Source organism: Periplaneta americana, chromosome 10 (genome assembly GCF_040183065.1).
Source record: "Periplaneta americana isolate PAMFEO1 chromosome 10, P.americana_PAMFEO1_priV1, whole genome shotgun sequence".
In the NCBI taxonomy this organism is placed as follows: Eukaryota; Metazoa; Arthropoda; class Insecta; order Blattodea; family Blattidae; genus Periplaneta; species Periplaneta americana.
Genome location: NC_091126.1, coordinates 134,642,736 through 134,668,758, shown reverse-complemented (window position 1 = coordinate 134,668,758; position 26,023 = coordinate 134,642,736). Strand labels below are relative to the sequence as shown.

The 26,023-nt window shown below is 37.4% G+C and overlaps 1 protein-coding gene across 1 annotated transcript in view; it reads left to right on the top strand.

The window, feature by feature from the left end:
- The window catches only part of LOC138707738 (cell adhesion molecule Dscam1-like), a 136,950-nt gene that overhangs the window by 6,608 nt on the left and 104,319 nt on the right, over positions 1–26,023 (top strand). The window contains exons 4-8 of the mRNA XM_069837603.1: positions 1,603–1,761; positions 4,001–4,285; positions 15,439–15,610; positions 17,960–18,084; positions 20,808–21,236. Of these exons, the coding sequence (XP_069693704.1) occupies positions 1,603–1,761; positions 4,001–4,285; positions 15,439–15,610; positions 17,960–18,084; positions 20,808–21,236 (1,170 nt within the window). The remainder of the gene's footprint in view (positions 1–1,602; positions 1,762–4,000; positions 4,286–15,438; positions 15,611–17,959; positions 18,085–20,807; positions 21,237–26,023) is intronic.

Sequence of the window (26,023 nt, the reverse complement as noted above, 5' to 3'; positions counted from 1 at the left end):
GCTCTCGTAGCTGCTAGTGGGTATCCTCTCTACCTCTCCCTGTTGCATGACAGTGCACACGGGACGCCACCGCATACCCATTGCACATTTCAGCGAGTGCTGACGACCACTGTCTTAAAGGAACGATTCCAACTGTATACAGGATGATTCAAGGGAAAGGTAAACAATTTAGGATGTGAATTCTGAAGTCTTTCTGAGTCATAAAGTTCACATGAATTTGGGTCCATTTTCGAACGGTTACGGAGCTATGGTTCTTAGATTTCACAAAAACTTCTGGGATTCCATTGTACTAACTCGCATTTAGAGACAGATAACTGACAAATTAAAAGTTTATTTTCACGTATGCATACATATCTAATATTCTAGACGTCGGGGGTCGATGTTTTCGCACATTTTCAAAGGTACCTCCTTCTGATTCAACGCACTGTTGCGCTCGGTCGTGAATCGCGCTCGTCGCTCGGGAGAGTTGCTCGTGGCTGTTCTTTATGCGGCGTGCAGCATCCAAAATACGGTCGTTTAGTGCCTCTCTCGTTTCCAGCTTCCTTTGGTATACCAAGTCTTTCATCCAACTCTTAGACAGTAAATACTCTTCGATATGTTACCCTTCTGTTTGGAAAGCGTCGTTCATATTCAGCGACGACACGCAAAGAACTTCCATTGCTAAAACCATAATCATACACAGCTGACTGAACTGCTGTGAACTGATAACTGTGTTATGTGCGGGTTCTGTATCATTATCATTACATCAGATAAGGGCAGACGATTGGACATCTGTAATGTTCCAACACCCAGTTTGTGAGGTGAATGAACTTATCATATCCACATCGCTTACAATGCAGATTCCAATGTTATGTTATTCATTGCGGTCGGTGACCTTGTCTCACGTCTCACGTATATGGTAACGTTTGATTCACATTGGGGCGAGACATTTTACCAAAAAATGCATCTAGCTCCGCTATCGTTCGAAAACGGACCTATGTTCATATGAACTTTTTCACTCAAAATGGCCTAAGATACCGTATTCTATTTTTTTTATATATTTCCTCGTGAATCACTCTGTATAAGACATACTATAATTTTTTTATGTAGCTAGTCGGCGATGTATGCAATGGAGGGGGAAATGAACTGGCCACCCTAACCCATTATCTCCTGGCCTAGTTGTCTCATAAGTGGTGTCTTCTTGGTATCACTTGTGAGGTTCATACCTGTTTTCGGACGGTTGACTAAACAACAATGTGTTTTTTGGCTTTGTCAGCCGTGACGCCATTTTTGAACTCTCGTGCACTGGGTTTTTGAACAACACTAAAATTTTATTGCAGTTTCAAATTATTCATTTATTTTTTGCTTTATTCTATTGAGAAAGTTATATATCTTCCAAACTAGTAATGCTACAGGCATGATATTTAGTATACACATTCTTTAGGGCAATACGGATATTTATGTTGAATGAAAATTTCTTACTTTTTTGAGTCTGAAATATATACCTCCATATTTATATAAAGTACCTCTAAAATTCAATCTTAAACTGTAATTGTTCATCTTAAAATTTTGAAATGTTGTCTGAAGAGAATTCATGTAATTTTAACCACAAATATATTTTAGGACGCAGTCTGCCAGAGAACCATCGTCAAGTCGTCTACCCGAACGGCACGCTGGTGGTGAGAGACATACAGAAGTACGCCGACCAGGGTGGCTACGTTTGTGTGGCAACAAGTCCAAACGGCCAGACAGCGAAGAGAAAATTCAACGTCGTTGTTATGGGTTAGTATAACTCAAGATTATGTGTCTCGTGTATGTCAGAGGAGTACTTGAGTGCTAAGCTATGCCACACGAGATACATGTGAAGCAAGAGGAGGGCATTTTTTATATTTCTTGGTGACATATGCTTCTTTATGATGGAATTTGTGACGTCATGAAATCGTAAACCTAATTCAAATATCAACTATTTTGTCCACACCTTTCTATTCATATCTCGTTTCTCCCTTTATCTACTTTTCTCCTCCCTAATCTCTTCGTTCCTTTATTTCATAATATCATATAATTAATTGTGCGGACTGTTACTTTACTGTGGATGGATCAGGATTCAATTCGAGAGACTTTAGGTTATTAGGCCAGTGTTCTAATTATTCAGAAAAGGGATCACTGAGAAAAATTAATTAACTGCAATTAATGTATCACAGTTCTTAAAATTGAACATTATTTCGCGTCAAATCATGTAACCTTAGCTTCATCTATGTCAACAATTATAGAATACGCTATTATAGAATGAACTTAATATTATAATTTATTTAAGTACTTGCTGCCATTTCCACGCATAATGTTCAATGTTTGTGGAAATTTTTAAAGTGTGTAAAAAATATGTCCTAGAAGTGACTCATACGATTCATGTATAGTTAAACTACTGTATCTTCATTGTCAGAGACTAAAAGGCACATCTGAAGTTCATCAGATGTTCCTGCAATTTTTACAACACATAACACCCTCTTATTCAGAATATGTTAAAGAGGGGTTGAAACCTCGTAGCTATAGCGAATAAGAGGTGTAAAGTAAGAAAACGAAATACTGTTTCAATAGATAAATGTTAAAGATTTCTTACCTTACAATAGTAAAAAAAAATTATTAAGGAGGCGAAACCCCCTTAAATTCCATAATTTCTTTAAAAGTGTATCAGCGGGACAACAGCAATGATACTGAAAATAAGCAACTTTCACATCAAGAAACAGTCACTAAATTTGCATAATATATGGAATGAGAGGAAGGCAGAAAATAGAAAAAACTGGTGAAACCTGGGTTTTCAGTAAAAGCCCTTGGGCAGAATACTGTGAATGAATTTCGAATAACCTTACAAAGTAATTAAGTAATGAATTACATTTTTAATGATGTTGCAATTATTAGTACTTTTTACATATATAAAGTAATATTACTTACTTATTTACTTACTTACTTACTTACTGGCTTTTAAGGAACCCGAAGGTTCATTGCCGCCCTCACATAAGCCCGCCATTGATCCCTATCCTGAGCAAGATTAAGCCATTCTCTATCATCATAAACCAACTCCCTCAAATCCATTTTAATATTATCTTCCCATCTACGTCTCGGCCTCCCTAAAGGTCTTTTTCCCTCCGGCCTCCCAACTAACACTCTATATTCATTTCTGGATTCGCCCACACGTGCTACATGCCCTGCCCATCTCAAACGTCTGAATTTAATGTTCCTAATTATGTCAGGTGAAGAATACAATGCGTGCAGTTCTGTTTTGTGTAACTTTCTCCATTCTCCTGTAACTTCATCCCTCTTAGCCCCAAATATTTTCCTAAGCACCTTATTCTCAAACACCCTTAACCTATGTTCCTCTCTCAAAGTGAGAGTCCAAGTTTCACAACCATAAAAAACAAGCGGTAATATAAGTGTTTTATAAATTCTAACTTTCAGGTTTTTTGACAGCAGACTGGATGATTAAAGCTTCTCAACCGAATAATAATAGGCATTTCCCATATTTATTCTGTGTTTAATTTCCTCCCGAGTATCATTTATATTTGTTACTGTTGCTCCAAGATATTTGAACTTCTCCACCTCTTCAAAAGATAAATTTCCAAGTTTTATATTTCCATTTCGTACAATATTCTCATCACGAGACATACTCAGATACTTTGTCTTTTCGGAATTTTCTTCCAAACCTATCGCTTTACATGCTTCACGTAAAATTCCCGTGTTTTCCCTAATCGTTAGTGGATTTTCTCCTAACATATTCACGTAACAATAATTTATATCTGTTCAGCTGCGAGATGCGAGGTCTACGCGCCTCGCGGTTATAGAAACCACTCACTATCTCTCGTGTAGTCCGGATTACTGCGAGGCACGCCTGCCACTTCACACCTCGCATGCATCGGTTCAGAAAACCAAGTCTTAACTCGGTATAGTTCATAATACCACCCATAGGGTATTTACTATTACTCCTTAAACATACTGTATATAATGGACTGGACTGTTTCCTTTGCAGAGGCACCCGTCATCGACCCGTTCACGATAAAGCAGAAGCTGCAGCGCGGTATGCGAATGCACCTCACATGTGTTGTCAGCAAAGGAGACTTCCCCGTGCTCATTCGTTGGCTCAAGGATGGGGCCCTCATCCACAGCAACCTGAGCGTCGCCGAGCGCGCGCTGGACGAGTATTCGAGCACCCTGACCTTCAGTAGCCTCACCACGAGTCACACTGGGAATTACACTTGCGAGGCCTCTAATTCTGCTGCCGTAACAACCTACACAGCGTCTATTGTTGTTCATGGTAAATATCAAATTAACGAGGAATTAATATTTCCTCTGGTAGCGTTATTGTTATTCCTTATTATTGCCGGTTTACAAGGGCAAGTAGAGAGGCGAGTTAAGTGAACAAGCATTAATATATTCCTAGACTCTGGCTTCTTAATGAAAATGGTTTTATAGTAGCAATATGCAAAGATTACAGTGTTCAAATATTTAAAAAATTATGACCAGTTCTGAAATGAAGCGTGTAGTTCATGTATATCATTTGGGACAAGGCTACATTGCTCTGAAACTAACAGGACATAGCCAGTTATATTTAGGGTTCTTAAACGTCTCTTGAAATCCCTTTTTTCCGCAAATATCCGTTGCCCTGAAAGAGGTCATTGGGACATGTACTGTCCAATATTTAAAAATTAGAGATTGAAAAAACCAAACCAGGAACATAAACTGTTTCTTCATTATAAATATCTGCATCACTGTTGATGACATTGGAATTCAGATAACACTAAATTTATGCTATGTTCTTAAAACAGTTCATACTCTACTTCTAGATCAAAAATTGTTCAATCTTACTTGTTTGATGAGATCATAATTATGGAACATATTCTGAATTCTAAGGAAGTAGTGCATTGAGTAAATTCGTAAATCCAATCTAAAAACATATTAAGGGGTTAGGTGCAGCTTACAGCAGTAAACGTTTTGGAAATATTCAAAACTTTTTCCTCGATTACTGTATCTTGTACAATAATGAAAACTGGTATGTGTAAAACACAGTCCTTCTGCTATACGGAGAAAATATTTTTACGATTTAAAAAAATTATTTATATATTTTTTTTTCAAAACTCAAAATGGTGGCAGTTCACTGTGCAGTGATGAAGCTTTTTCCTCAGAACTCATAAACTTGTTCACTTTTTCACGTTCTCTCGATTTTATTTTATTGCTGAAACTCATGTTTACAATACCATGCACTTTCAACTACATCCCTTAATAAATTTTTTTTTTCTTTTGTGATAGAAGAAAATATCGATATTTGACCATTTTTTAAATTGAATTTATTTTTTATCACACAATCTATCTCAAAGGTAGAGAAGTGATTTTGCATCATATTGTAGATATGACATGCATAAATACACACAAAAATTCATCACAGAATGTTGGATAATTTTTTAATTATGAGGGAAACTATTCATCACTGTACAGTGAACTGCCACCACTTTGAATTTGATAAAAAATATATATATTTTTTTCTAACATTAAAAAATATTTGTATCATATAGCAGAAGGACATTGTTTAATACATACTGATTTTCATTATTGCACAAGATACAGTAATGGAGGAGAAAAATGTTGACAGTTTCCAAAATTTTACTGCTGTATGCTGTACCTAACCCTTAAACTAATTAAACGAATTACTCTTGGCACCAAAAACAGATGCTCCTTGGACCAAATAATCGTACTTAAATTATTCAGATCCAATAGCAATTAAAAATATGTAAAGGAATTATTCTTGCAACATAATGTATGGTCCATTGACCAAAATGATCGTATTTTAATTATTGAAATAAAATTGCAATTAAAGATCATCTTAAGCGAATTATCCTCGTGCAAAAAATGAGCGCTCCATTCACCAAATGGTCGTATATCATTATTATTTGATTACTTCATAACTTCATCTAGAATTTTATGAGATGTTATGGCTGAGATAGACCTGTTTATTGATAACTGTTTTCATTTATAACAACAGTAGTGGTACCAATGACGTTATAATTACTTACCGATTGGTAAAGAGAGTTCCTATGCAGACCGATCCCAGGTAGTAATGTTCCGTCGGCTTAATGATTTTTAGTAAGTTATTTTACGACGCTATATCAACATCATAGTTATTTAGTGTCTGAATGAGATGAAGGTGATAATGCCGGTGAAATGAGTCCGGGGTCCAGCACCGAAAGTTGCGCAGCATTTGCTCATATTGGGTTGAGGAAAAACCCCGGATAGGACCTCAACCACGTAACTTGCCCCGGCCGGGAATCGAACCCGGGCCACCTGGTTTCACGGCCAGACGCGCTAGCCGTTACTCCACAGGTGTGGACGGCTTAATGATGGAAAAGTGCCTATTCCGAGGAAGGTAAACGGTAAGGGGTGGAGTGGGACCGGTCTGCATAAAGAAGCGTGCGCATAACTGTCCGTATGCCGCCCAACAACAGATTTTGTTAGGTAGAGCTTGGAGTGGAACCAGCCTGCATAGGAACTCCCTGTATATAAGGACTTGCGCTGAGAGGGGTGCAGCTCGGGTTATGGGTTGGCACCTAATCAACAGCATACAGGTTGTTAAAAAGTATCCAGTAATTTAGAAGGTGATAGTATTCTTCAAAACAAAAAATGTGTAATAAACATGGGTCCTACAACACATACTTTCTGAGATCTGAACACTTGTTCATAGGATGTGCTCAATGTGACGTCCATTTATGGCAATGCATTTTTCTGCTCTACAATACAGCAGACTACCAGATAATCATACCGTAGTTGACACTCCTGGCATGGAATACAGATACGACGCAAGGAATATTGAAAAGAAAAGTTTGGTTGCGGGGGTTGGGGACAACTCGCCATAGAAAATTGGCCACAGAGGCAACTCGCTACGTAATTAAAATTCGTATCAAATACAATTCGCCACATAACTGAAATTCGTATCAAAGACAATTAGCCACACATTAAAATTCAAGGCAATACCCAAATTCGCAACAATTTATAATATATTTCTATGGTAACACAAGACAAATCCAGAAGCTGTAAACTAATTCGGAACTATGACGGAAGAAATTCGCTTCACAAAATCAGAAAGAGGCTCTGACAAATTAATATAACTTGGCTACATGTACACGAAACTTAGAGAAAATAAGAATGAAGTTGTTTGGCGCTGTCACATGCGTGGCAGGTGTAATGCAACAGTCACGTTATCAGAAGATGGAAGCAGTGTCGTCAAAGAACCGTCTGAACACAAGAATCATTCTGCAGACTGGAGAAGGATTATGTAGAGAACATGAAGGCAAGGGCGGGGACTTCCCGAGATCCAACGTCTGTCATTATTCAAAATGATTTGCAGCGTATTGCAAGCGAAGCCAATGTGAATCTGTCGAAGAAACTATCTATTAAAAAAACTGTGCGCCGTGCCAGGAAGCTGCACCTACCACCTGAACCAAGGAATATTGACGAACTGAACATTATACCCGACAGATACACTAATACCGTACAAGGAGAAAGGTGGTTTTATTTTGAATCGGAGGACAACGAGAAAGTTATCATATTTGCCACTAATTTGCATTTAAATAAATTGTTACGGTCCCATTTTTGGATAATGGACGGGATCTTTATATCCGCTCTTTCAATCATGCTGCAACTTTACACTATACATGTCAATGTACAAGGGGAATGGATGCCTGTAGTAATGACGCTGATGGAACGGAATACCAGGGAGGCGTATGAAACACTCTTTCGAGTATTGAAACGAGAAGTAGGGCGACGTTTTGAAAATCAATTAAATCCGAGATTCATATCTATTGATTGCGAAGTAACTGTCATAAACGTAATCAGATATGAATTTGACGGAGTTAAGGTAGCTGTTTGTCTTTTTCACTTAGCCCAGTCTTTCTGGAGACGGCTTCAGACCGTATTGGTGCAGCAATATAATGTTGAAGAAAATTCAGAATTGAGGGCACAGTTCCACTCACTCGTCTCGCTAGCTTTTGTTCCAGTAGAGTATGTCCATGAAGCATTTGGCCAACTTCAGGAAACAGTGGAAGGAGATCTGATTCGGGTATTTAATTTCGTAGAAGATAACTACATTAAAGGGCGACGACGTGGACGAGGCAGACAACAGCCACTCTTTGCACCTGATACTTGGAACTGCTACGATCATGTCATTGAAAATCTGCAAAGAACTACTAATACATGCGAAGCTTGGCACAGGAGATTGAACCTATTAATGGGGAAAGCGCAGCCTTCCTTGTTTCACGTGCTGGGACAACTGCAGTTGGAAGTGAAAGAAGTGGACAGATGCATATAGAGATTGGAAGGTGGTCATTCTCCTATCAAAAAGAATCGGAAGTACTTCGACATAGTTGAAGAATACCTGCGGTACAAGCCAGAAGGCACCGTCTTCCGGTACTTGAGAGCTGTAGGCCACAACCTAGCAGGACATTTTTGAAGCCAAATTTACATGTACATAGCAATTCACATACTTAGTGGAAGTTACAATTATTAATCTCTGTATTCATTCGCACAATATAGAGCTTCTGGAAGTCATGGATTTATCATTGTACCTCAGTGAGGCAATTTGTCTATTTGTGGCAAATTAATCTATCTGTGGCAAATTGTCTATTTGTGGCGAAATGTCTATCTGTGGCGAATTGTCCCAATTACCAATTTTCTGTGGCCATTTGTCCCAGTTACCAATTTTCTGTGGCCATTTGTCCCCGTTACAAATTTTCTGTGGCCAATTGTCCGGAACAGTGGTTGCGGATATGAGCAGGGTTCAGCAGAGATGGCGTTGTGAATTTTTGTAATCAGCATGTGTGAGCTGATGAAAATTCCCATGCAGTTGAAGAAACAAGGCATCATTACCGATTCTCAATCAACGTATGGGCAGACGTTCTTGGCGATAGATTAAGGGCCATATATGCTACCACAAAGATTAACTGGGACTCGTTGTCAGGACTTTCTTATTAACGTATTTCCTCCCTGTCTGGAGTATGTGCCATATCAGCAAAGACTACAGATGTGGTTCATGCATGATGGCACAACAGCACATTTTTTCTGCAATGAGCGTGAAAACCTGACGCTGACATTACAGGACACCTGGATTGATTGGGGAGGCCCCACACCTTGGCCTGCTCGTTTCTCAATCTATGTCTCCTAGACTTTTGGTTATAAAGAACAACTATTTCAAAGAGTGTGTGGTTCCTTACGCCGAAGGGCAGAGGCATGCATTGTCATGAATGGACGTCACATTGAGCACCTCCTAAGAACAAGTGTTCAGATCTCAGAAAGTTTGTATTCTAAGACCCATGTTTATTAGACTTTTTTTTCTTGGTTTGATGCGTACTAGGACCTCCTAAAATATTGGATACTTTTTTAACACCCCGTATAAATTTCTCAGTGATCACATCATGTCTCTAGATCAGAGTGATGTGTTACAATTTTGAGGTTAAATTTAAGTACGTTTCTTCTCCTGTGCGAGGCGTTGGATGTTACCAAAGTTTCACCATTACAATTTAAGTACCGGTAGCTACACTGTTCAACATCTGCTTGGAGAATTTAGTAAAGAACTTTTTTCAGGACATGGGAGAAATGATAGTAGGATGAAGAAAAATAAAGTGTATAAGATTTGCTGATGATATGGAGTTATTAGTAGAAGAGGGGATGATACTAAGGGATATGCTACTGGAGCTAAATGACAGCTGTGAGCAGAATGGATGAAGATAAATACAAATAAGACGAAGACCGTGGTCATGGGAAGAAAAATAAAGATAAACTTGCTAAACCTAAATGAAGCAGTAGAGCAAGTGACGGCTTAAAACACTTGAGGTGTATTATAAGCAGTAACATGAGCTACCACCAAGAAGTCAAAAGGACAATGGAAATGGCAAAGGAAGATTTTAATAGAAAAAGGATCATCTTCTGCGGGGTCTCTGGAAAAAGAACTAAGGAAAAGACTAATGAAGTGTTTTGTATGGAGTGTGGTATAGTATGGAGCAGAAACATGGACATTACGACGAAGTGAAGAGAAGCGAAAAGAAGCATTTAAAATGTAGATGTGGAGAAGAATGGAACGTGTGAAATGGGCAGACAGAGTAAGAAATGAAGCTGTGTTGTAAAGAGTAGGGGAAGAAAGAATGATGCTGAAACTGATCAGGGAGAGGAAAAGGAATTGGTTGGGTCACTGGCTGAGAAGAAACAGTCTACTGAAAGATACACTGGAAGGAATGGTGAACGGGAGAAGAGTTCGGGGCAGAAAAATATATCAGATGATAAACGACATTAAGGTATATCGATCACATGAGGAGACAAAGAGGAAGGCAGACAATAGAAAAGATTGGAGAAAGCTGGGTTTGCAGTGAAAGACCTGTGCTTGGGCAGAACACTGAATGAATGAACGATAATTTCATTGGTACAAGATAACTGAGTAATTAATAGACAATCATTAATTGCCGGTTTAAAGATATTAATCCAGTTCCACTCCCTCTTGCGGAGGTCGTCTACAATATATTATCTCATTCACTTACCTGGTTCATCCTGAGGGGGTAATGGCCATGAATACCTCCTCAGCGCCCTGGGAGTTTGTGCAGGTAGCCTCCTCTGAAACCACTGTAACGTAATAATAATAATAATAATAATAATAATAATAATAATAATAATAATAATAATAATAATAATAATAATAATAATAAACTACATTTCGTGCTGTAATAACATTTATCGCAATCAAATTGTAATACTACTAATAATGAAAAGACAATAACAGTAGACTATTAAAATAAACACTGTCAACAAGATTATGACTGTTTTTTGCCATTATACATTTTGCTCAATCCAAACCAATTTAATTTCTGAAGTTATCAGTTACATTCTTGTTTACATAAAATAACCACATTATGAAGTTTCTTGTACACTATCAAATTTTTGTTCCACTTCGCTACTTTACAGGAAATATTCTCAATGTTTGTCGAAGATAGATCAATATTAGAAAAGACTTGTCAAGAACTTTTTCATATTGCTAAAGATATAACATGATTTTACACGTTGTGGTTCAAGTTCATTGTGAGCTACGTACCAAATCTTACAATATAAGTATGTAAATTTTTTGCAGAATACGAAACAATATTGCTATTACTTTATTGTACGGTACTTGAAGAATATTACAAATGCATATTGTTTTAAAACAAATATTTACGTTTAGTATTCGCCTAGTTTATAGGTTAGAATATTCATTAAAAATACATAAGTTTATTGTTATTTATTCGATATATTTGCCATACAATTCCCCAATATGCATTAATTTTTATTCATCTTGTTGTGGAATTCCACAGAAGTCACGACGTGCAGGCATGGGTTTAATTATTATAATTCAATTAACCAGCAAATAACTTCAACCAGGACGCCTTTTTTTTCTGTTTTTTTATTTTTATTTTAGCTACAGTATTTTCGAAGTCCATTGGTTATTTCCTTCAAAAAATGATCAAGCCTTGTATATTTTGAAGCTAAACAAATACTTCTAAAGTAGGTCTACTGAAAGGGATTTGACAATAAAACGTTTACATACTGGCAATTCTTGAAAAAAAATCTTTCGAAGTGTTAAATTTGACGAAAATTTGATCGGGTACAAGCAGCTTCACATCATACTTTACATGTGATCACCTTTACCTCGCTCTACAGACATACTTGCTGACACTCTTCCGAACTCATGCACAAATTTGCAAATTCACACGAAACAGCTACTCATAGAACAGAAATAGAGTAACAAGAAGGAAACAAAGGAGGAAAGATTGAAAAATTGCAGAAAAGAGAAGATATTTAGCTTCTTTTGTAAATTGTATTAATTAGGTAAGTGTTACATGTGATTAATTTTTCGGGAATATACATAAAATAACTACAAGAATACAGTACCAGTTTCCATTATATTTTCTATATTTACGAAAATTTTCGTTTAAAATTGACATTAATATTAAGAAGGAACAATACTTACCTTTTTAACTTGTAAATTTTTAACAGATCTCGAAGATTTATATATAGAATGTGTACGAATAGTAATAAAACACTGTTCCGAATTTGAAGTAAATTGGTAACTTGGTTTCCAAGTTATTCATTATTTTGTATATTTCGTCGCATAATCAAAGTGCCCCAAAATTATAAAATTCACTCTGGTCATTCAAACTTTTCTTACTAGGTAATTAAACCTTATTTTTCAATTCTGAGTGCAGATTTTCATATGTTGAACATGGAAATGAATTTATACATTTTAATTTCCTTATATTATTTTATTTTATAGTGTAATAATAGTCCTTAGCAAAGCTACAATTTATTTATCATGGAATAAGAACTACAAACTTTTTCTTCAGTAATTTCAACAAGCAAAATTTTCGTTGTGAGAATATTGGAAATTTCTACTGCCTGATGGTTTCAAATGTTAGCGCATGGTGGTTTAAAAATGGCGCACGACTATTAAGAATGACGTTTAAAAACAAAACAAAAAAAAATGGTTCACATATACCATAAGAGAAACATAAATATGACAATTTGTTCAGATTTTGGCCAGAAGCTCATTAGTAAACCGCGGGAGTGCGGGCCCTTTACCGTCAAGTTCAGTATGACTGGAGCGTTCCGAGGCGAGTGTACTGAACTCTCAGGTAAGCAACTCACCATGCGTGCTTCAGAAGTACAGTTTTGAGTATATGAATTGCATACATACAATAATAATACATTTCGTGTAATTGATGCAATGTCGACGGAATTTTGCAGTCCGTGCGCCAGACAAGTTAAATGCACCATGTTGAAATACCGTTCTTTAAGTTGTTTTGCTGCCTTAATAATATATGGAGCTGCATCAGTGACAAAAAGAAGTACATTATTATATTTAATCCTTTCGGGCCATAAAAGGCACACAGCCTTATAAAAAAAACTTGGACAATAGTTGCATGGTTTACCTTTTCCAGTTTTTCTGAAGTTAGCACAAATTTTTTCCCTACACAGTTCTCGGAAATTAGGCTATACCGACCACCACATTTGTCACATATCTACCACTGACGTCTGTAGACTCATCAACTGAAACCCATATATTTTCTGATCGTTTACGCTTTCTCGAATTTTGGCAGTCGTATTCTGGTACGAAATTGGTAAATATTCTTTACGTATTGTTGCTTCTCCTGGAATATGTTGATTTGTGTATTTTTCCAGAAATGATCTAAAGTGGGGATTGTCTAAAGTTCTGAATGCAACGTTTGTGTATACCAACATGTCACATAAGTCTATATATTGAATTGTGACCGAGTATTTGAACTCGATTGGTTCTTGTTTGAATTACGTTCAATATTTTCATTGTGTGCTTTACTATTACAGCATCTTTCAAAATAGTACTTCTTAGTTCGTAATAATCTGAAACTACACATGACACATACAGCACTTTCTCCTTCTATAATAGCCTAAGTATATCGCATCCGAATTGTTCCACTAAATTATTTAGTATTTCACTTCGTGAACGAGTTGTTTTAGGCATTGTAATATGTGTCATTTCACACAAAAAAAACTCTTCAGTATGACAGCCAAACAAATTCTGAATGTTTCGGGTTCGATGCACGGAACAGTACGGCGAAAGGCGAGAGAGACTTACGTCATACTCTATACCCGTCTGCATAGTCAACTGCAATCACCGTATTAGGGCCCGCACTCCCGCGGTCTACTCATTAGTGTTCTCTTTAAATATACAGACAAAAATTTGGTTCACTTTCTTGTGAAAAACAAATGTGTTTATGAAACGGGGTTCCTATTGCAGCTATTGATTATAGGACCTTCTTCACTAAGGCTAGCTGGTCATTATTTTTTATGATTGAATTTAAGTTTTGTGTGTATATAGCTAATAAGACGGCTAACAAATTTTAATTGTTATTTTATAATAAATAAATTGCTCTTGTAATAGTCGAAGCTAAGAGTAGAAATAATTCTTCATATAACAACCATTTTCTCCTTAACTTAGGGATCTGGAAACATCCTCTGTTCCTAATATAATTTTATAAAAAAAAGAAACTGAATTCGAAGCAAAATTGTTTGGATGGATTTCGAGTTCATGGTCATTTTGTGATCATCATTTCACTGAAAGTTATTGTTTCATGTGCATCACTCTCAGATATATCAACTTAGAGACAATGAACGTAAAAAACTGCCTAATAGTTTAAGAGAAATCCCTACAGTTCATAAAGTTTTAAAGAAACGTCTCCGTTTTACGCGTTACAAACTGCAGTTTTTACACGCTATCCTACCAACTGATAAAACAAAACGATTTGTGTTTGCTGTGCAGATGTTTGATGAGATGTACAATCATATACAATTCTAACATAAGATTGTGTTTAGAGATGAGGCCACATTCCATGTGTGTGTGTGGTCATGTTCATCACCATAACGTGAGGATATGGGCTTCTGAAAATCCTCGTGCCTACATTGAGTATGAACGCAACACCCCTAAGGTAAACGTCTGGTATGCTTTCATGCATGATAAAATTAAAGGCCCATATTTCTTTACGGACCAGACTGTGACGTCAAACAACTACCTTGACATGTTGCAATTGCATGCACTGACACAAATTCAAATGACTGCGAAGGCGTCATCTTTCAACTAGATGGTGCTCCTCCACACTACGCCAACATTTTTCGCGAGTTTCTGGATACAACATTTTCCCAGCGGTGAATAGGAAGAGGTGGATGTAAGGCATGGCCACCACGGTCGCCGGACCTAACGCCTTTAGACTTTACTTGTGGGGCTGTGTCAAACATCTTGTGTACAGTGTTCGTATCAACGACATTGACAATTTAAAAGAGAGAATCAGAGACGCTATTCACTTTGTTACAACTGATGTCCTTAGTGATGTGTGGAATAAATTAGAATATTATTTAGATGTGTGTAGGGCAACAAACGAAAGTCACATCGAACTGCACTGAAAAGGTATGCAAACTTGGAGAGATTTTCTTTCATTTGGTGAAGGTGTCACATTTCTATCTTTTTTCATTGCTTTTGTGTGACCGTTCAAATCTGTACTATTACTTTACGGACACTGACACAAGTGTATTTCAGGAGCAAAATTTGTGTTGTAAATGTTGGGTTTTAAAGTGTTTGCTATGTTTGTATTACTATGTCGAAATCTTCCCCATTATGGGAGAAGTCGACACTTCGACATCGATTTCTATTTTCTTTAAATACAGTGGTATAAAATGATCACATTGGCAACATATGTATGAAATGTAAGGAAAACATGTCCATACATATTGCGGAAAAAAGAGAATAAAATTTGCATAAATTAGCTCAAAATTAACATTTTTCCTTTGCGTGTCGAGATGTCCCTAAACGACTATATGTGTTTATGTATATATGAATCTGTTACCAATCATTATTATTATACCTCTTGTGTTTAGTACCACCGTCTTGGCTTGTGGAACCGAAAGATTCAGAAGTAGCTATGGGTGATAACGTCACCATCGACTGCTCTGCTGAAGGTTTGCCCACGCCCGATATCCACTGGAAGAAGAGCTCTGGTCTCGCCCATTCGCAATACGCAGAGCTACATGAGGTCATGACAAATTTCATGTGAGTATATTGCTAAGGACCCACCGATCACTCTAACTCGTCCTGAAGATTGAACTAGGTCTAATCGTATAAAAATTGTAATAGAGGGAAGAATGGTCAGTTCATGCCTTTTCGTGATATTGTATTTGTCACCTTCTTTCGTCATTTCCCCATATCTTATCACCATGGTATATCGCCGCTACAGAAAGAAACAGAAAATAATACATATTTTGTGCCATAAACGTTTCTAAAACAATATTTCGTGTTTAGAAGTAGATTGTGAGCATTCCATTTCTAATAATTCCAACGTGTTGGAACTCCATGCAGGTTCCATCATCAGGGCAAATACTCTACGATTTCTTCTACACTATTAGTCCTCTTTGATTGGAGAGGCATGGGCTAAGTAAATCTCTCACACGTAGGTCGTTTGGGTGGGCCTATTGTACTATCAGGAATGGTATGATTTGTATGTCCTAAGGCCCCCTAAGCTAAAGATTCCCCTGCGAACTTTCCCCGAACTCCCTTACAGACTGCAGATTCCCTGTGAAATTTAATTGTAATGGTGAAGTAAGTCCAAGGTTCAATGCAAAGATTCTGCTCCAAATGATTGGCAGAGAATCTCGGAAAAAACCTAAAGCGGGTAAATTGTCCTAACAAGAATTTGAAACCGGGTCCACTCGTTTCATGATTAGACATGTTAACTGTTACTCCATAACTATAGACTAATACTATATTTTTCTCAGCATAGCTATGGCCCTCAAAGCGTTATGAACAAAATATACTTACCATACTCCTCTCTATAGAAGACTCCTGAAGAAAATATTAAGAAAGTTATACTATGTAATAGGGGACTGGACCAACATTATGAACGTGATGGCATTATTATGGAAGTGTTACCTTACTGCAAGTGTTTAAATGTGTATTGAATATGTGTGGGATATGGGAACTAACAATTTGAAATAAATATTAAACGAATGTGTTTCGAATATATATATATATTAACCTTGAAGCTTTAATTGTGTGAACGCATGTCTGATAAGTAGGGACCGGGTTTTTATGTAATATCAAATTGTGAAATATGTACATATTTATGTAAGAGAAATAAGCTGAATATGTACAAAAATATGTAAAATCATGAAAATATTTAATATCAATATCTGGCAGGTATAGGATAGGTAAGACTCTCCAATTGTGATTTCATAGAACACCCGACTGTTTTACCGCACACTTGACACATTACTATTTTTCCATCTGTAGTGAAAGCTTCGTCCATTGCAATCCATGATTTTATTTTTATCGTTAGGGTTGAAGATACAGGGACCATTTTAGTTAGTTAAAGCAGTAGATAAACTCACTTGCACTTCATAGGTATTGTAAGTACTAAAACTAGAGAACTGAGTGAAATGAATGACACAACAGTACTGCAAGCACTGTTTCGCTTTACTGGATTAGGAGTAAATAAGAGGAGATGTGGGACACATGCATTTTAGCTGCTCCCTGTAAGAAACAAGTACCTACTAAAACCTTAAACTATAGGCATTTACAAAGTGTTGTTTGAAAAGTGACATTCCTGTCTCATTCAGAAGAGTAGGATTATTCCAGCCGAGAACCATACTTTCTAATTGGTCGGAAAATCCCATTTCCGTCTAGGTCTACTAAATTTAAAATAAAGAGGTGAAGCAGTAGTGGTACTTGTCACACCTAAAAAGGCTTTTATTCATTTTTACTTCTCTGAAAGGAAAAAAAAAAAAAACTTCTGCTGGGGAAGTTCACAATTTGAAATACACAGATTTAAAAGGGGTTTTTAAATCTGTGTATTTCAAATTCCCCAGCAGAAGTTTTTTTTTCCTTTCAGAGAAGTAAAAATGAATAAAACCCCTAAATATGTAGATTTATGTTATACCAAGCCATAATATCTAATGTGTTGATAAATATGTAAAAATATGTAGTATCAAATTTTAATATATTAATGGTAATTACAAGATTCGCAAAGATTAATTATTTATATACGGTTAGGTTGAAAATATAATATGTAATTACATAAAAATCTGGTCCCTACTGATAAGCGTGTTCCTTCCCAATTGCCGAGTTGAATGTTCTCTATATGCAATCAGATTATAATATATTTGCCAATGATGCAGTAGTATATTGCATACATTTTATCCTTCCACTCCCGCGGACGCGCAGTGCACAGAGCAGCTGCACATATTCGAGCGTGGAAAAATAAAATGTATGCACTGTAAAATGGCAATGATCTTGTAACCTCAGCCCCATGAGTGGCTTAGACATGAATTTCCTTTGATCAACAAAAATGTGACATTAATCTATTCTTCAGATGCTCTTAACACTGTCTTTCGTATGTTGATTCAGGAAACTGGACAACGGTACTCTCAAAATCATCCAAGCGCGTCCTGAGGACCGCGGCTACTATCTTTGTCACGCCAGCAACGGTGTGGAGGCAGGCCTGAGCAAAGTTATCTTTCTCACAGTACACGGTAAGGGAACGTCGCTCTAGGAAACTGCTGTATACATCTTTAACATAATGGTTGTAATATTCCTCATGTTTCCGAAATATGGCCAGTAGGTCTCTCCGTATCTCATGATTATGCCCTGAACCTTTTCTCTAGGCATTTATTTAAATACATAACATTAATTTTGCGCAAATTTCCATCATTCACCTCATGGTGTATTGTAGTCGTTTCCAGTATCACTCTGTCACTTTCGAAGTTTTAAAATTTATATAAATATTATAACGTATTAGTTTGGTAATTACAATGAACTTCTGAACATATTACTTTTCAAAACACCAGTAGGCCTAGCACTATGGAATTATGTCTTTCAACGGGCAATATTTAATGAAATGTTTCCCCCATGCACCAGTTCACTAATAATTCGTTCAATTTTAAAGATTCAGAGCCGCCTGTTTTTGCAATATTTTCCATTTTGTATTTTCACTTTTGTCTTGTCACTGATGATTCGCAATCCTTTGCACATATCATTGAGGAAGACCATAATGTAAGTACCAATAAACTCAGAAATAATAAGAAAAATAGTCCACACTTCTGGAGTAACGGTTAGCGCGTCTGGCCGCGCAACCAGGTAGCCCAGGTTCGATTCCCGGTCGGGGCAAGTTACCTGGTTGAGGTTTATCCGGGGTTTTTCCTCAACCCAATATGAGCAAATGCTGGGTAAATATCGATAATGCTTCGTAAAATAACCTACTTTAAAATAAAATAAAATAAAATGAATACATCAGCTTCTTCAGCATTATGTACAGCAAATAAATTTACTTTCACTGAATGTAAAAGATTTAATTAAATTTATATTTTAAATTCGATTGAATTCAAGGTTACCAGATTAGCTTAAAGTAATGTATGAAATTACAAAAAAAAAAAAAAAAAAAAGTAAGATATTATAGGATAATGCAGGAAAATTGAACGTCAATATCTAAAATGAAACTAAAAGATATGTATCATATATACATTTTATACCTCAGGTTCATAAAATATATGAACTCAAAGAATAACTGTCAATGAATCTCATCAATAAATTTACACCCCTCTGAAAAAACTAATATATACGCAGAACATCAGATTTTTTAACTATAACCATGAAATTCTGCACAACTGCAGTTTTTAAGATTTAGTATCATGTCATAATAATAATAATAATAATAATAATAATAATAATAATAATAATAATAATAATAATTTGTCATACTTAGTCCACTGAAGCACTAATGAATTTACATTTTCTTTTCTGCATATTAGCGCACGTGTTAAAATTGAAACATTACAAAGCTCTATATCCTCCAGGAGCTTCTTGACTTTTTGCCAGACATGTTCTTCATTCCTGCAACCTATTTCAATTATACAGTAAATCCCAGATCTATCTCCTCTAACACTCTGCGTAATATATTTGCCCAATTTTATTTGGTCTAATCTACTTGCGCAGGTTCTTTGATCTCTCCTCCCGAGTTGCTGTTTATAACACACCGCACTAATAAAATATTGATCTCTAAGCAAAATCCTCAGGTGGTATTTCAAAGCCTTCATCATACATTCTATTTAGTTTCCATGGCGCTCGAATTCTCTTAAGCCTTGGTTTTTCTGAACATGCGCATGCGATGTGCGAGGTGCGAGGCCTACCTCGCACAGATCCGGACTACACGGGAGATAGTGAGTGGTTTTTATGGTGTAGACCTCGCTTCTCGCAGTTATAGAAACCATTCAATATCTCTCGTGTAGTCAGGATTTGTGCGAGGCGGGCCTCGGGCCTTGCACGTCGCATGTGTCGGTTCAGAAAAACCAAGGCTTCAGGGCTCCACTATTAGCCATTCCTCGCCCCAACCCCCACTATCCGTTTTAAAACGTCGCATGAAATTAAAAAATTGTATTACATTGGCATAACTATATAGAATACTTAGTACTTACATTATATCCATTCCATTGGTTTTCTATGAAAGTGACAGCTTTCATGAAGAAATTAATATCTAAATTGTTATCTATAGGCTACACAGGAAATTTGTCGACCGAGGAAATTGAACTCATTTCCGCTGTCGCTTTGCATAGCTAAAGATGATTTCAGTTCATGGATATTGGGAAATTTGTCAGGATCCTAAATGGTAAATTGGCCGCGCGGTCAATAATTCCTTCTGTAAAACCTTGGTTTTTCTGAACTGACGCGTGCGATTTGCGAGGTGCGAGGCCCGTTTCGCACAAATCCGGACTACACGAAAGATAGTGAGTGGTTTCTATAACTGCGAGGTACGCAGACCTCACACCTCGCAGTTATAGAAACCACTCACTATCTCTCGTATAGTCCGGATTTGTGCGAGGCGGGCCTCGCAACTCGCATGCGTCGGTTGAGAAAAACCAGGGTTTTAGAAAGAAAATAATTCTCCTGCTGACAGTCAGGCTACTAGATTTAACGGTCGAGAAATTTCCTGTAGGTACTATGTGACTATATTTCCACTGTTCACTACCAAAATAAGACGAAACAGTCACCATACCACAACCTTTCCACTCCAGGAGATACACAAAAAACAGTACGATAAGTTTTCACTATTTAAAATTAGCCTACAGGAATTTTACTGCGATAACTACATAAATAAAAAATCTATAAAGAAGCCAACACCATTTTGCATCACATTCTGAGCGCACTTACCCATTCTTGTCTTGAATGTACCATAGAACAGTGAAAGTGTCTTCTTCCGCAGTGCCGGCTCGCTTTGCAGTGCCGTTCCAGAACGTGACTGCCATCAGGGGCAACGAGGCGACGCTGGACTGCGTGGCAGAAGGCGACAAGCCCATTTCCGTGATGTGGTTCCGCGAGGGACGCAGGTTCGACGCGTCGCAGCACGCCCGAGTCGCCGTCACGCAGGAGGAGCTGGCAGGAGGCGTCCGGTCCCGGCTGACGCTGCGACACGTGCGTCGAGACGATTCCGCCATGTTTGAATGTCTGGCCAGAAATCGCTACGGCAGCGAGCGTATGGAACTTCAGCTGCTGGTACAGGAGCCCCCCGAGGCGCCTCTCAACGTCCGCGTCGTCAACTTTTCCAGCCGCTCCGTAAACCTCAGCTGGGAGGCACCGTACGACGGCAAGAGTCCCATTGCCGTCTACGTCATCCAATACAAGAATGGAACAGGTGCGTAAGGGTACAATGTTCTCTTTCTGATCCCTCTTCTCTCCCATTTTATCCTCTTTTCTTCTTTATTTGTTTCCTTCATCCTCTTGTTTTGTATTATACGTCGTACTTCCATTTCCCCTTCCGTTACATATTCCTCAATGCCTTTGTCTAAATTCTCCTCCTCCTCCTCCTCCTCCTCCTCCTACCAATCTCTATTATAGCACATCTCATTTTTCTTTTCGTATTCATCCCTTTTTGCCGTTCCTATCTTATTCATCCCGTTGTTTTCTTCTACTCTTTGTTTCCTACCTTTCACTCGCTCCTATTTTTCAACTTCTCTCCTTATCATCTTTTCTGGCCTTTACTATACCTAAATTCTCTCATGCTTTCCCTTCTTGGTTTTACATTTCTCTTTCCTCGTTCTTTCTCTCTATTTCGTTAAACCTTCGTTTTTTCTGAACCGACGCATGCAACATACGACATGCGAGGCCCGCCTCGCATAAATCCGGACTACACGAGAGATAGTGAGTGGTTTCTATGGCTGCGAGGTGCGCAGACCTCGCATCTCGCAGTTATAGAAATCACTCACTATCTTTCCTGTGAGTCCACACCTGTGGAGTAACGGTTAGCGCGTGTAGCCGCGAAACCAGGTGGCCCGGGTTCGATTCCCGGTTGGGGCAAGTTACCTGGTTGAGATTTTTTCCTGGATTTTCCCTCAACCCAATATGAGCAAATGCTGGGTAACTTTCGGTGTTGGACCCCGGAATCATTTCACCGGCATTATCACAGTCATCTCATTCAGACGTTAAATAACCCAAGATTTTGATAAAGCATTGTAAAATAACCTATTAAAAAAGTCTCTCCTGTAGGCCCGCCTCGCACAAATCCGGACTACACGAGAGACAGTGACTCCAAGGTGCGCAGACTTCGCATCTCGCAGTTATAGAAACCACTCACTATCTCTCGTGTAGTCCGGATTTGCACGAGGCGGGCCTCGCACCTTGCACGTCGCATTCGTCGGTTCAGAAAAACCAAGGCATTAACTCTTCTCAGACGAGCGTAAACATATTATGGCGTACCGAAATTTAGGCTGTTTTTTCTAACTCAGGTTTACCTTGTAATATTTTAGTTTCCAGAGGAAAATTTCGCATAACATGAAAGGGAACTCTTTTCTCTGTCGAAATCTCTCCTCAATCCCCAATCACTGTTAGTTCTTCACAGGAGATGGCAAAAAATAGTTATAGGGTAAATGTTAGTAATATTGTGATACGAGTAGGGGACAGTTGGATAGTATCGGACATCGGGTAATATCGGACAGTGAGTTTCTTTCATCTACCACCAGATGATAGTACCTGAATGACATGGCTACGTTTCTGTGATATCGCATACAGAAACGTAACCATGTTATTCAGTTACTACCATCTTGTGGTATATGAAAGAAACGCACTGTCCAATATTACCCGATGACCGATACTACCCAGCTCCCCCTAATATTGTGATAGTCCTTTTTGAGAATTGATTAAAATTTTACTGAGCGAGATGAGGGCCGATTTTGTGCAGAAACTTGTCCACGAACATTCCCTTAATACGTTGACGCAAAAAGCGATCTTCCTCTTGCTCAGTGAAATTGTAATAAATTCTCAAAAAGAACTAGCACAATATTACTCATACCACAATATTACCAACATTACCAACCTTTACCCTATATTTTTATATGCCTCTAAACTGGCACGACAATTAATTTGCCTTGAAAATCTGAAATATTATGTGAATATCTTAGACTTAAAGTACTGTGAAAACTGTCACCATTTACTTCATTCTTTCATAATTCTATGCCCAAACGCAGGCTCTTCACTGCAAACCCAGTATTCTCCAATCTTCTCACTTTTCCGTCTTCCTCTTAAGCCTCCGCATACGCTCCATATATCTTATTGTTGCATAACATCTGATATCTCCTTCTGTCTCGAACTTTTTTCCCGTTCACTATTTCTTCCAGTGCATTTTTCAGTAGACAGTTTCTTCTTAGCCATTGACGCAGCCAATTTTTCTTTTCTCCTACTGATCAGTTTCAGCATTATTCATTATTCACCCACTCTTTCGAGTACAGCTTCATTTCTTATTTTATCTGTGCATTTCGTAAGTTTCATTCCTCTCCATATTCATATTTCAAATACTTGCAGTCGTTTCTCCTCATTTCGTCATAATTCCAATGTTTCTGCCCCATACAATGTGACACGCCACACAAACCACTTTTTAATATGTTCCATAGTCCTTTTTCCAAAATTAAACAGAAAATGCTGTTTTTCATAATATAAGTTTCCTTTGCCATTCCTGTTCTCCTCTTGACTTTCCAGCAGCAGCTCATGATACTATTTGCAGTACGCAACAAATATTTGAAACTGTCCACTTGTTCTATTGCCTCTCTTGAAATTTGTATATTTTCCTCCTTTATTTTTCTTTCTATAACCATGGTCTTCGTCATGTTTGCATTTTTTATTTTCATCTCATTCTGCTGATAGCTGATATTGAGTTCCACGTCTGCCAACAACACCATATCATCAGCAAAGCAGCAAAAATTAAATTATTATTTTCAATTCTGACAAAAGATTTAAAACTTCGCACATTGGTGCACTGTAAAATAAACCCACGGATCCCTACAACTGTACAGATGTGTGCAAATTATTAGACTCAGCACAACATTTTTTACATTTCATAATTGTCATGAATTACTGGCCACAAAATAATTCTGTAGGACTCTATGCGACAGGATCAGTACCAAAAAAAGTCCTATAAACCCGAATTTTCCCACAAATGAGGGACTGGTTCCCTGATGGTGAATGTGTCTTCATGCAGTATGGAGCATCCTGTCATAAAGCCAGATCAGGAACTCATTTTCTGGCTGAAAATAATGTAGACGACAGGTAATAGCCCAGACGCAAATCCAATTGAAAATCGTTGGTCTATCGTAAAGAGAAAAGTAAAAAAAAAAGAACGAATACCACCAAGGTGGACCTCATAGAAGCACTTATTCAAATATTGCACAAGGATGAAGACATCAAGAAACAATGTGAAAATCTCATGAACAGCATGCCAAACCGCATAAAATTCATGATAAAGAACAAAGGGTTTCCTACTAAACATTAATTTTTGCAAACAGTGTGTAATAAATGAATAAATATTACTTGAATCATATATATAGTCTATATAGTATATATATATATATATATATATATATATATATATATACATATTATCGTTTGAGTCTAATAACACTACTCAACAAGGTTTTCATAACATGGACAAGAATAACTATTTTTATGTAATTTGTATGTCCTGATTACGAATATGGCATTGGAAAAGTGCCTACAAGTCACATTTTTTCAGAACCTTATTTTTTTAGTTAGAGAATCGTATAAAAATGTGTTAAAACCTAGCCACTTTGAAAGAGATTCTTTTCTTTAACGTAGATCTTTTACACACTTATATAGCATTTGCGTTGTTTTAAGTTACCATACTTTCACTTTTGTGGGTTGAGACTGTTACCCTTAGCGATGGTTTATTGTTTTATTACCCTTATCTGCAGGGAGGGTAGATCACATCTGGCTACAACTGACTACAAAGGAGGAAATACGGTCGCTGTTGTATCGTTAGACAAGAAATGAACAATTCAGCGATTAGTTCTGATTGTGGAAGTGTTGTGAGCGGTACTAGTTATTCTGTAATAGTGTTAAATGGATCGCCATTGTCGTTCATGTAACAATTTTCCAAATAGTTTCTGCTATGTTTGTGGGGAATTAACTTTGAAATCACAACGTCGATAAATAACAGACAATGTAAAAAAGACATATTACTTGTATTTTGGCTATAACGTGGGTGAACAAGACAAAAATTGGGCACCATACGTGTGTTGTGTAACATGTTACGTGAAGTTAACAGAGTGGTTGTGAGGAAAAAATAACAAAATGTCTTTTGCTGTTCCAATGATTTGGCGACAGCCCAACAGTCTTCTGGAAGATTGTTACTTCTGCATTATCAAACCACAGGGATTTTCAAGGAAAACTAAAGATAAAATTGTGTATCCTAATTTTCAACCAGCCATAATACCCATGCCACATTCCCCTGAACTTCCTATCCCTCCGCCCAGTGGGGAAGATTATGTCATTCCAAGGAACACGAACTATCAGAATCCTCAGACTACTCTTCAACTTTCGCTGATCCCACCTACATTCCCGAACATCATAGAACACCACATCTGATACGACAGGCAGAACTTAATGACCTAGCTAGGGATTCAGCTCTTTCCAAGCAACACGCTGAACTATTAGGTTCTAGATTACAAAAATGGGACTTATTAGCAAAAGATACCAAGATTTCCGTGTTCAGAAAACGAAACGATAAACTGACTAGTTATTTTGTAATGAAAAATTCTGTATGTGCCTGCAAAAATGTGAACAGGCTTATGGATGAATTAGATATTCAATATAATTCAGAAGAATGGAGACTGTTCATCGATTCATCAAAAATTAAGCTTAAAAGCAGTTTTATTGTACAATGGAAATTCAGAACCTTCCATCAGTAGCTCATTCAGTCACTATGAAAGAAACTTATGAAAACATGTCACTAATATTGAATGCAGTAAATTGTAATGAACATCGCTTGGCAATTTGTGGAGATTTGAAAGTAATAACTTTGTTGCTTGAATTACAAGGAGGGTTTACTAAGTTATGTTGTTTTTTATGTTTGTGGGACAGTCGAGCAACAGCACAACATTATGCGGTGAAGAACTGGCATATCAGACAAGGTTA